The sequence below is a fragment of the Syngnathoides biaculeatus genome, chromosome 14 (assembly GCF_019802595.1).
Source record: "Syngnathoides biaculeatus isolate LvHL_M chromosome 14, ASM1980259v1, whole genome shotgun sequence".
Lineage (NCBI taxonomy): Eukaryota > Metazoa > Chordata > Actinopteri > Syngnathiformes > Syngnathidae > Syngnathoides > Syngnathoides biaculeatus.
Genome location: NC_084653.1, coordinates 22156145 through 22168918, shown reverse-complemented (window position 1 = coordinate 22168918; position 12774 = coordinate 22156145). Strand labels below are relative to the sequence as shown.

General features: G+C 46.3%; 1 protein-coding gene and 1 long non-coding RNA gene across 3 annotated transcripts in view; one reads left to right on the top strand and one right to left on the bottom strand.

Annotated features, from left to right (window-relative positions):
• The window catches only part of LOC133512679 (anosmin-1), a 77939-nt gene extending 65713 nt beyond the window's left edge, over positions 1 to 12226 (top strand). Inside the window, exons 9-14 of the mRNA XM_061842515.1 lie at positions 437 to 589; positions 3609 to 3697; positions 7549 to 7720; positions 8245 to 8465; positions 9419 to 9560; positions 11179 to 12226. Of these exons, the coding sequence (XP_061698499.1) occupies positions 437 to 589; positions 3609 to 3697; positions 7549 to 7720; positions 8245 to 8465; positions 9419 to 9560; positions 11179 to 11237 (836 nt within the window). The 3' untranslated portion in view covers positions 11238 to 12226. The remainder of the gene's footprint in view (positions 1 to 436; positions 590 to 3608; positions 3698 to 7548; positions 7721 to 8244; positions 8466 to 9418; positions 9561 to 11178) is intronic.
• Positions 1 to 12774, bottom strand: part of LOC133512682 (uncharacterized) — a 119512-nt gene that overhangs the window by 49269 nt on the left and 57469 nt on the right. The gene's annotated exons all lie outside the window — the stretch shown is intronic.

Below are 12774 nucleotides of genomic sequence, written 5' to 3'. Positions count from 1 at the left end.
GATTATTACTCTAATTAAACGGCGTGAAATATAACCTAACTCGAAATTTCGTACGATACGCAGTTGGCTTGCTGTATTATCTGAAGATTAAATCCTGCTCAGTGTGATATCGCTGATCCGTTACTAAATTCAGTTTTCCTCATTTTGTTTGCATTCCGCTAGCACCAAATTATCCTTATGAACTCTCAGCAGACAGACTAAGTCTCAGTCCTACACGCAGACGCATTTTTTTTTTTTTTTTTTTTAAGTATAGAAGTTGGCCGGAATGGGAATCAATCCTCTTGGTACGGATCCAGCTCCAGTACATTCATGCATAAAGAACATGTTGTAGCTGCCCGGATTTGACAAGGAAACTGTTGTCTTTGTGTCGCCACGCCGCGAGAGTCCATGTTGGGTTTCGGCTGCGGGAGCAAACATCTCTCGTTTCTCTCGTTAGCAAAATCGGCGCACAATTCGAAGAAGGAAGCGATACCTCCTGGTGGACCCGCGCTAGCCAAAGCAAAGCGACCTTCTGGCCCGCTGGAGGTGGGCACACCCTTCTACCAAGATGGCCAGCTGCAAGTCCGTGTCTACTGGAAGAACCGCGGAGGTATGGACAAAATTTGCCTTGATTTATAGCTTTAATAAAATCACGTTAGCACCCTGTTAAGATCGCGGATGATGAATGCCGCATTAATGTGTTATGCTTGGCGCTCCTCAGCCAAACAATGGAAGAATCTCTTCATAGTTCTGTTACCTGATTGTGTGGATGGACTAAATGAATCAATGTGTCTTTGTGTGAGGGCTGACAGGGGGAAAAACGGCGGAGACCCGCACACGGGCTGGCAGAGGGGAGCCACTGTTTAGTAAAGAACAATAAACACTCCGAGCAGGAGCAGCGCGATGGGATTTATTGACAGCTGCCTTTAATAGATCCTCGCTTGGGCGGTAAAGCGGTCCATTTTGTTTTGCAAGAGCTTATGTCACGTGGCACAGGAAGGATCGCATGTTCTCCGGTGTAGACATGCCTTGTCCCCGCGGCGTCCAGTCCCAGAGTCTTCGGTTAATAGTTGGGTGGAAATATGGAAGCCTTGAAAGCAACGCTCTCAGGGTAACCTGTCAAAGCCCATTCTGTTACTAATCTATGTCACGGGCCAAGCCAAACTCTACATCCCTTAGTCAAGAATGCAAAGCCTGGCTTGAAGGGAAAGGCCTGGTGAGACACCAACTGCTGAATCAGAAGAGAGAGGCGAGGAGATGGAGTCAGTCCAAAACTGTTCGCGAAGGTTGGCTCGGAGTTTCGCTCGCTGCGATCAATCACGGCCGGGGAATCACTGTGTTAGAGAACATTGTAAATCCTCTTCCAGGCTCCTCGTTTCTCCCCGTCTGCAGTGTACAGTATATGCCGCTGCCATTCATTAGACTTGAGGGATGACCCCAGTCTCTGGCTCCGGCAAGCCCGGTTCTACTACTGTAAACACAGGATGGCCCGCGGAGCCGGAGTATCAGGACATCTGGTTTGTGTGACAGACAAAATGAAGGGACAGGTTAACTGGACCATGATTAAACTCTCATTCATCGTGATCCAAAGCAGCGCGGGCCTCTGGGTTGTCTCCAGAACACCAAAGCATAGCGCACCGTGTATTCGATCAGATAACATATCGCTTTCTGTCCAACATGCAGACAAAAGACTGCAGGACAGCGGTGACTGCGGCAGTCTGGTAGCTACCGTTCTGACTGATTCTATCAATTCATCCATTTTCTAGACTGCTTATCCTGCTCAAAGTCACGGGTGAGCCGGAGTCTAGCCAAGCTGACTCGGGCGAAGGCGGGATACACCCTGGATTGGCTGCCAGTCACTCACGAGCTACATATAGATAGTCCCTAAGTGGAATCAACCCATGCTGGGAGACTGGAACAGGACAGCAAAGTGCAGCTATATCGCTGTCTTCCCGACAACCAGACGAACACTTGTAGGACGGCGGCCATTCCGGTAGCTCCAATCCTGACTGATTCCATCTGCTCGTGCATTTTCTATGCATTCGAAGGCCTTTTCACGCCGCACAAAGGCGCTTGGTCTTATTTGGAAGTGGGTACTCAGCGGTTTATCCAAGAACTAGCATGGATGCTTTAGCCGCTGGTTGCTCTATTGCTCTTAGCACTCTGAACTCACTCATATCAATGAATTGAATTGATATGACTCGAGCGTTCCTTCTGTTCTCTACCTGTTTGTCGCGTCTTGTTTCTCGGTGTACACGCCACCATCTCTCAGTGTCAGACGCCGGCTAAGCATACAGTATCTTCTTTATCCCCCCCCCCCCCCCCACTCCCCTCTCCTTCCCAGTACCCTGTAATTCCTCTCTTCTGCTTCCAAAGAGCTCAGGGGCTCCGGGTGCCAGCGCTGCGTCTAAGCCTTCAAAGGGCCCCTTTTATCTCCCCGCCGCAACCCCGGCCCCCGCTGCAAGGCGAACAGAGCGTCGCTCAGTTATTAATCGAATATGTTTTTTTTTTTTTTTGCACACATCCGAGCGACACCGTTGAATGAATAATGCATTGGGTAACATAAGAGGAGGGCCATGCCGATGATGAGCTCATAAGTGTGCATTTACGAGGGTTAATGTGTCCGATTAAGGCCATTCTGGCTCCACTAAGAATTACTGTCCTATTTTTCAGGCGCTCGGGGTCCAAATTGACATTTTGCCGACTTGATGGCAAACAGCTGCAACGCCCCTGTCCGTGCGGACTGCGCATCTGTCCACTATTTATGCGCCGTTAGGTCTACTTTAAGTCTCTACCAAGTCCCGGAGGAAGGATCTGGAACGATTTTTAGCTGTTAAAGGCTTTGCTCTGCGCACTAGCTAGCTGCTAACTGTTTGTGTTTGCTGCCAAACGAGCAGTGTAAAGTGGCCTTTTATAGATTCTTTAAATGCAGCTGCAGAAAAAAAAAAAAGAAAAAAAAAACAGTGAGGGAACCAGAAACAGCCTGATTGCAAAAGAAACTAAAGGTTCATCAATAAATGCATTTTAGAAACTGTTCAGTCGGAACTTTCTTGGTGGACTGCTTTTAGAAAACAGCAAGCGAGTAATAAGTTATCTTGATCTCAAGCTGGGAGTGTGCCTATTAAATCATTTGCGCTTGTATAATGAAATATCTTGCGAGTTTAATCAAATACTGCCGAGCTAGAGTGGCGGGGTACGAAGCTACTTTGTGCATCGCGACGTTGCAGACTCAGAGGGTGAAAAAGTGTTGCAGATGTGCGCACGTATCAGATTTAAATCTTGCTGAAAGTGTATTGTCCTAAATTGGCCACTTCCACTTTGACTGGCACGAAGGAAAGTTATTGTTATTGACTAATCTCTTAAGCATTTACTCTATTAAAAGGAACAATGGTCAAAACAACTCTTTCCCACAGATAAATTGCTTGTTTTTTCCTACTCGCGGCACTAAAACAGCAATGTTTGTTTGCTATAAAGATGTAATAAAAATGCCCTCTGGTTTCCATTGCTGGTTTTACAGTTCTGCAAAACACTACAAACAAGACGATATTATAGAATATTTCTTTGTCAAGGTATTATTGCAATTGTGTTTATTTTCAAACAGTTTGGCTTGTATCCGTCTCATGTTCCAGAGCCCGGAATGAACCGATACCACGTCCAGTGGATGCCCGAGTACTGCCACCACAACGAGACACGGGGACCGGAGAAATCCTCCACGCAGGTTTGTTTGTAGACGCTGTTTCAAACCTTTTCAAACTAGATTTACAGTGTAGGTCTGGAAAAGTGCCCACTTTGGATTTTGGACTTATTCTTCTCCTTTAGGCTTGTCCCGTTAGGGGTCGCCACAGTGTCATCTTTCTCCATTGAAGCCCACTATCTTCATGTTTTCCCTCATAAGATCCATCAACCTTTTCTTTGGTCTTCCTCTCGCTCTTTTGCCTGGCAGCTCCATCCTCAGCACCCTTCTACCAAAATACTCACTCTCTCGCCTCTGGACATGTCCAAATCATCGAATTCTGCTCTATCTAAGCTTGTCTCCAAAACATCCAACTTTGGCTGTCCCTCTAATGAGCTCATTTCTAATCCTAAACTCCGAGCGAGAACCTCAAGATCTTCATTTCTGCCACCTCCAGTTCTGCTTCCTGTTGTTTCTTCTCTATTCAAAACCGTCTCTAATCTGTACATCATGGCCGGCCTCAGCAATGTTTTATCAACTTTGCCCTTCATCCTCGGGGAGACTCTTCTGTCACATAGAACACCAGACACCTTCCCCCAACTGTTCCATCCCGCTTGTACCCGTTTCTTCACTTCCTTACCGCACTCTCCATTGCTCTGTTTTGTTGACCCCAAGTATTTGAAGTTGTCCAACCTTGCTATCTCTTCTCTCTGGAGCTTCACTTTCCTCCCTCCACCCCTCTTACTTCGGCTAATCTTCATTCCTCTCCTCCATCTTTCTAATTGTTCCTCCGCCTGCATCCTGCTGTCACTGCAGATCACAATATCTGCGAACATCATGGTCAAAGGGAATTCCAGTCTAACCTCGTCTGTCAGCCTATCCATTATTACCGCAAACAGGAAGGGGCTCAGCGCGGATCCCTGATGCCGTCCCACCTCCACCTTAAATTCTTCTGACACACCTACAGCCTATCTCACGGTTGTTCTGCTGTCCTCATACAAGTCCTGTACTATTCTAACATATCTCTTGCACATGCAGTACCACAGTTCCTCTCTTGTTTTCTTTGTTTACATTTATTGAACACCTGAAATAACCTCCATGTGCCCAAAATAGTAAATCCACGTGTCAACATTGTGTAGAAACATTTCAGATGTAACAAAAGAAAATCATTCAAATATCTATTTTGTTGGCCTAGACTGACTTTTCACAGCTCTGGTGTAAATCCAGGTAATGTTAGCATTACCGCACTGCCTGCCATCTCCAATCATTTTCCTTATTTAATGGTCCACGTACTTCTAATGTACCATAGTTAGATCTGACTAAATGGTCTATGTTTTCATTTTAAGTATGCACTCATGGCGGACATCCACATTGTACCACTAGGGAGATAAAAAATTGCAATTATATCAATCCAGGCTCCCTCAGGGTTTCCCAAATATTTGGTTTGGGATCCAAAATGGGTTGTGGGTCCGTTTTTAAGCAGCTTACAGGCAGGCATGCAGGTTCTTGCCAAAGAAACGTTTAAGTTCATGTTTGGGTCCCGTGAAAGGAACAAAAATTCTAATTCTGGTCTTGAACTGCAAACGTTTGGCCAACCTCGCTGAGGCAAGTGAAAAAGAAAGCGCCTCATCAGCAGCAGCTCTCTGCTATGCAAAGCCCGTGCCTCCTCTTTTTTTGTTTGACGCTTTAGCCTGGACAAACGGTCCACTCGGTGAACCCAAAGCCCAGTGACACTCGGCAAATCAATGGCCGTTGTTGCAAACGCTCTGATTCAGCCTTGTGGTCAGGCGATTGGGGTGATGTCCAATAAAAGGCATTTAATAAAGCAAATGTTCCCGGAATGGAGGACAGGAGTGACTGTGCCTCCACACCAGGCTTCTTTTTAGGAGAGTCAAGGGAGGTGAGGGGAATCCGGGGGTGGGGGTGGGGGCTGTTTGGGCTCAGGCTGATCCAGGATGGCAGAGACCTGGCCAATCAACACATTCTTTGGGGAGCCCGCCTGCCTGTGGTTGCTAGGAAATATACATCCTGCTTCTGTAGATGGCTGGGAAGGATCCCAGCGCTTGTGCTTTCATGTGAGCGCAGCGCTTCATTCACTTTTAATCAAAGTTGTTTGGTATCAGAGAGAACGTACGCGCCGGCTCTCCGGGGAGCGCCCGTTATTACAGATGCGTCACTATTTCCGATGAGAGATAGAAATTCACACGTCAGCGAGATGTCCTTGAAAAAGAGATTTTTTTGGGGGCCAGTATATTGTGAATGTTTGAATGTGTGTGAAGTGGCTGGGGTGATTATCAGCACCTCCAAATCCGAGACTGTGGTCCTCAGTCGGAAAAGGGTGGCGTGCCCTCTCCAGGTCGCGGATGAGATCCTGCCCCAAGTGGAGGAGTTCAAGTATCTTGGGGTCTTGTTCACGAGTGAGGGAAGATTGGAGCGGGAGATCCATAGACTGATCGGTACAGTTTCTGCAGTGATGCGGACTATATATCGGTCCATTGTGGTAAAGAGGGAGCTATGTCGAAAGGGGAAGCTCTCAATTGACCAGTCGATCTACGTTCCTCCCCTCGCCTGTGGGGATGACAAGATCCCGGATACAAGCGGCCGAAATGAGTTCCCTCCGCAGGGTGTCCGGGCTCTCCCTGAGAGATAGGGTGAGAGGAGCCAGATGAGGTGGTTGGGGCACCTGATTCGGATGCCTCCTGGACGCCCTGGTTAGGTGTGTTCCAGGCATGTCCCACCGGAAAGAGACCCTGAGGACGACCCAGGACACGCTGGAGAGACTACGTCTCTCAGCTGGCTTGGGAACACCTCGAGATCTCTCCGGAAAAGCTGGAAGAAGTGGCTGGGGAAAGGGAAGTCTGGCTATTCCTGCTGAAGCTACTTCCCCCGCGACCCGACCCGGAAAAGCAGTACATAATGGATGGATGAATGTTTGAATGTGTTCACACTTGTAATCTGGTTCTCTTGTCTGGACTGAAGTGCAAATCGACTTGATCTACTTAGATCTAGAACATCTGACCAAAAGTTCTTCAGTAAAAAGCTTTTGGGTGAAAATCACAATCTTGTAGCGTATACATAACACAAATGGATTCGTGCTCGAATGGGGGATATTTCTATTCCAAGGCGTCGCAAATTGATTTTTAAAAGGTCCTCTCGTGCACGAATACAATAAAATATAATACTAATGTGACCAGCAGCCACATGAAAGGGTGTGCAAAACATAAAACATGTTGGACTGAATTGTACTGCTTGGTGGAAACAATGGTTTTGAGACATTACCACCTTAAGAATGATGAGGTGTTAGCCCCCCAAAATGTCATATACTGGCTGTACTGCTTATTACCAAATAGTGTCATTTGAAAATCATTATATTGCTGTATTAGTGTTTCAGATTTGTTGATGCAACTTGCACCAAAAGTCTGTATATGACCAAAACTGCACTCTATCTCGTTTCTACTACCATCCTCTTAGCAGTGGCTCAGCGATATAACATCCTGTGTTGTGTACTTTTTGATTCCTGCGGTTTGTGCTGCGTGCACATCGACGCCGAACCGACCAGAGTTCGGTTACAAACTGGCCGAGGCCGACCTCTTCAAGTGGTCTCGGTCTGTTTGTTTTGGTTATGCGCCAAGTTTGGGATGATAACGTTCACGCTGGATCCAACAAACCCCCAGAATTCACACCCCGAAAGTAGCGCAGAGTACATGAACAGGTTTGCCCACTGAATTATCAGAGTGAAGGGAATAAAAGTGAGGCTCCGGTTCACTAAGCCCGAGCGGGAACGCGATCCGGCTTGGCGCCGCGCTTTTAATTATCTCCGAGGCTCGGCGGGACCTGACCCCCGGGTGTCACGTCAAAGTCATCAGCGGGACTCGATGCTGTGTTTCTTGGCTCAGGAGAACTACATCAACCTCCCCGGCCTGTTGTTCTCCTGCAAGTACAAGGTCACGGTTCACATGCTGAAATCCAAGAGACGCTCCAAGGAGGAGAGCACCACCTTTCTCACGCCGTCCTGCGCCACCATCCGGAGCAAGACTCTCAAACACATCCACTGCCCGGGGGAGGGAGGCAAGTATTTACACATTTCACAACGCAATCTGATTACTGTTCATACAGCAATTAAAACACTTGCTCGTGTATTTCATCACGGTAACAAGGGGGGGAAAAAAATCCATAAACCATCAAAACAATATTTCAACATTTTGGCATTTACGCCACCAGGAAAAAAAAAAAAAAAAAAAAAAAAAGCTTCTGATTGGGCCAAGAAATAGTCTGGCACCTAACAACCCAACACAAGCACTACGTGTCGGTTTATCCAGATCTCTGTGGAGCGCATACCTCCTGCAAGGCCAGCGTACGAAAACATGTATTCGAAGTATGATTGATGGAGGTTTCGCCAAATGTCGTCACTGATATGGATGAAAAAGCAACGTCCTTGGCAGGGGTATTAAGGTTTGAAGTGTAATTTACTGATTCCGCCTTGCTTTATAGATAGCATACCGGCCTAAAATGGTATCAATCTTCGACTGAATAGTTGGCAAGAGACTGAAGAATTGGTTCCCTGTCCCCCCTCCCTCTTTCTTTCCTAACAGCTGCAACACTTCCGAAAGTTTTGGCCAAGCCCGAAAACCTGACAGCTACATTTTCCATCAGCGGAGGAAATATCACCGGCAGCTTCCTGTGGCGTGTGTCCCGTTTGGCGGCCCACCAGCGCATTACGGGCTTTCAAGTCACCTGGGCCGAGATCTCCACCGAGAGTCGACAGAACAGCCTGCCCAACAGCATCATCTCCCAGTCCCAAATCCTGCCTCCGGTAAGAAATAACACCGCTTTGTCGCAGAGGAGCGCTCTGGTTACCAGGGTAACACTCTTGTCTCGTTTTATTGTCGGCGGCTCAAAGACACATTATGCCTTTTTTGTTTGTATTTACACAAAAGTCAAAATAAATGCCGTCAATTTTTTTTGTCATGCAACAAAATTTGGCCCGCTGTGAATAGGTTAACCCTCTGCTGCGTAGCCCAACACCAGAGGGTTAATTCCATATTCCGATAACCCGGGACCGTCTTTTGTAGCTACGAGGAGTCTCGATAGAGGAGAAATTGATATGCCTTTGGCCCATGTTGAGAAGTACTGTTAAAAACGTGATAATTATGACCAGCACCAGAGATTCAGAGTGAAAATGTAGGCCTTTGCTGAATAGCTTTAACCAAGAGCTGTTTTCATTCTCTCTCTCGCTGTTGTTTGAAACTCTCACGGTCTAAAAACATATGAAGAATTGCGTTCTTGTGTTTCCTTGAGATGAAAGTCCATCTCCCGTGGTTGATTTCTCTCATTGCTGAGGCTGGCTTTAAGGTTAACGCCCCGTGGCCCTCCTTCCATGAACCTCGTACGCAGACAGACAAACTCGGGGAAGGAAAAGCTCAGAGCCGGCGTTGTTCTCACACTCCGGTATCGTTTCATCTGACTCCGCGTCTTTTCCCTTTTATCCTCGGCAAAGAAAACGTCTTTTTGACATCATCGGCTCTATCAACAACACGGTGCGCCCTATCTGCGCCTCCCAGTCTCTGGAGCGCAACTATAAATAACGCCACCCACCGCACGCGTTATCGCGTCGGCTGAAGAGAGGAGAGCGAGGCGGTCTTATGAAAGCCGTGATTTGTTTTCGTCTGAGTCTTGTGCAAAGACGGTCCCCTTCTTTTGCGGCCCGTTCACACGACTTTCGCTTGGATTTCATCTGATTGCGTGTGTCTGTCGTCCCCCCGGCAGGATCACAATCTGCTGGTCGTGTCCAACCTCCGGCCGTCCACCTACTACAGACTGGAGGTGCAAGTCATAACGACCGCAGGGGAAGGCCCCGCCACTGTCAAGACCTTCCAGACTCCCGAACTATTACCAGTCACTCAACACCGTAAGTATGAGGTCACTCTGGACTCGCTTCTCACTGGTTTAATCACATCAGGGTTCTTTCTCGCCATTAACTTTTCAAGCTGTTTCAACATTATCAGCTCAATGACGCACTGCAATACCCTTTATTGAACCCTCAATCCATCCAATTTCTGTCCAAACTCTGCCGTGTTCTCGGCTGATGAAACCAAGGTTCAATTTTTGGGCAATATTTCCCACATATTACACTGCTGATCGGCAAAAGAACACCATACATACATACGCTGGTTCTTCCCCTTTACCTGGAATTGGAGCCTTAGACAACGTGGAGGGAATTATGAACACTTCCAAATACCGGTGTTAGAACAAAACCTCGAGGATCACGTTAGAAATACAAACTGTCAGGAAAAGCCTTTTATATGGAATAAATAAGTGCCACCAGGATTTGAATTGGCTACAATTCACAGGCAGGGTTACTTCAGGTCAGAACCGAGTCACGTGACGTCACGTACTAAGAAAGCGTAACTGGATTGGCTGGCTGTTCGGTTCTGACCTGAAGTAACCCTGCCTAGTGCCACAAACGGTGATTTTCAGACGGCGAATTGTAGCCAGTTCAATTGTTAACATCGAAACGTTACACTGAAATACAACTACTGAAAATGTGATCCTGGTGGCACTTATTCACTTCCATACTTTTAGAATAATTGAAATTTATTTGAGGTACCATATTTTCCACACTATAAGGCGAACCTAAAAGCCTTTAATTTTCTCAAAAGCCGACGGTGCGCCTTATGATCCAGTGCGCCTTATACATGGATAAATATTGAGCTATTAGCGCAGCTCCATCTCATGGATGCATAACGTAACCCCAGCCTCTATTGTAGCGTCGATTCTATGCGCCTTATATGTGAAAAAGGTTTTCAAATAGGCCGTTCATTGCAGGTGCGCCTTATAGTGCGGAAAATACGTTAATTGAACAGGGATGTGTTTTTATATCATATCTACGTATAGATAGATGGAAAAATAGATTTGCACATCCATATTTTCACGTGTCAACTCTCGTCCTTTCCCTTATGACTCCAAGCTGCCAGATAAAATTCAAGCAACAACAACAGCGAGTCCGATTAGACGCCAAAAAACTGACGTCGCAAATCATCACGACAGATCCGTCCCAGAATCAGATTACGGGAGCGTACATTTCTGAATGATTGTGAGCGTAGATTTTTATTGCCATCCATCAATCTGCAGCATGATAACGTTAACTCCAACATAATGTAATTGCCGAATGAATTAGAGCTTCAGAGGTTTTTCGACAATACGCTTACTTTTGAATAAGACGAAGAGACAGACAGACAATGCTAACTTGTGAAAAAAAAAATGTGGGGCGGGTGGGGGAGGGGGTTGTAGCGATTCCACTAAAACATGAACTAATAACTAAAGTTCAGCGTTGGACCAAAAGTTGTGTGTATGATGTGTGTGTGTGTGTGTGTGTGTATGGCCATCTTTTAGAAATTCAGACGTACAAGTCCAGTATTTGCTTGTGATTCGAGTCAAATGTCCTTCTAAAGGCTCCTCTGTCTTCCACACCTCCCAAATTTGGTCACAGCTTTCATTTTATGCTTTTTCCCTTTTTTATTTTCCAGGGCCAAGACTCCGGCAGCACCATTCCCATCACCAGAAACCGTCACTCGAAAGACACTGAGTCACAAAGCGAGGCAAATCGAGTCACTCCCCCCCCCCGCCCGCCGTATCCGTTAAGAGACTATCCGGGAAGAAAGTGTGGAATCGTGAACTGTCCCAAAAGCCAACGCCGCCGCCCACCTCCCCCACTTCCATTTATGAAATTACAGTCCTCTTCCCTCAAGTGCACCACAAGACATCCCTTCTGAACCCTTCTGGCTCGCTACGTCAGGTCGGTGTGTACAGTTTTTCGTCTGACTCTTCGACATCTGCTGTTGTGCTCTTGCTATTGCGCACCTCGTATGGAAGTCCAAAATCTCAACAAACAGCAGCAGCAGCAGCAAAGTTTGATGACCTGAGAGAACAGGCAACAAAGAAAAAGAATATAAGTCGCCGATTCCTGAAGAATGGTACAAGATCTATTTATTTGGACCCATGGATGATGTCACGGTTGTCGAACCCAGAATATGTCACATCGTTCCATTGCATGTAGTCCATTTGACTTACACATAAAAAAACAAAACAAAACAAAAAAAAAAAAACGGAATGTGCTACGATTGGAGAGCTTTCAGTGTTTTTTTTTTTTTTTTTGCATGACATCCTGTTGGCATGAAAGAAAAAAGAAATTAAATGGTGCTTTTCAATATGTTAGCGATATTCCATTAATGGATTAACAAAGAATTATACTGGGAATACTATGTAATGTTTATTAATGAAATCATAACGTGTGGAAATAATGCATTGTACATCTTCTTGGCTGTAGAAATGTTTGTCGTGGAACAGTCAGTGAATGTCTATATTTATTTATGTGTGTATTCCAATTTGATTTGGATGTGTGTGGATGTGGATGTTCTGTGTGTTTTAGTATCACTTTTTTTTTTTTTAATCGGAAGCAACGCAAATCTTGTAAAGACACTTTGTAAAAATGGAATTGTAAATACGGTCTTATGTTACATGTTATTTTTCCATGGTAGAAACTGTACAAACTGCGAAGTAATAAAATAATCCTTAACCAGATCCCCGGTGCTGTTTGTTCAGTCGGCGCGCGTGAGCGGTAAATAAACACGCGCCTCCCCGCCGCGCCGAACTTTTTGGCCGGCGCCGCTGCTTACTTTGGCTCACCCGAAGACCCCACCACGGCGGCTTATTCACAGTTGAGTCCGGGAGCCGAGGACATGCGCCCTGCGAGCCCAAATAAACAGGTCATCCGGCCCGACAAACCGAGCGTAGTTAGCGCCGCCGAGGTCCGGCACCCCCTTCATCAAAATGCCCCCCGCCTCTCCCAACACGTGTGTTTGAAAAGCGCTAAATGCCGCCTATGCTCGGCCGCCTTTCGCCCTCATAAACTCGGAGAGTGGAAATGTTTACGAGAAAATAGAACTTCCTCTTAAGTGTGTACGGTCAGATCAATTAAAGTGCCACTGGTAGATTATTCTGTACCTTATAAGAGTCTCTTTAGCACAGAAGTGAATGCAGAATCGGGCCTTTAAAATGATCGTAATTTCACACTGTCACATTAATTCTTCTGATAAGTTCTTCTCAAGTAACGTAAGAGGGTT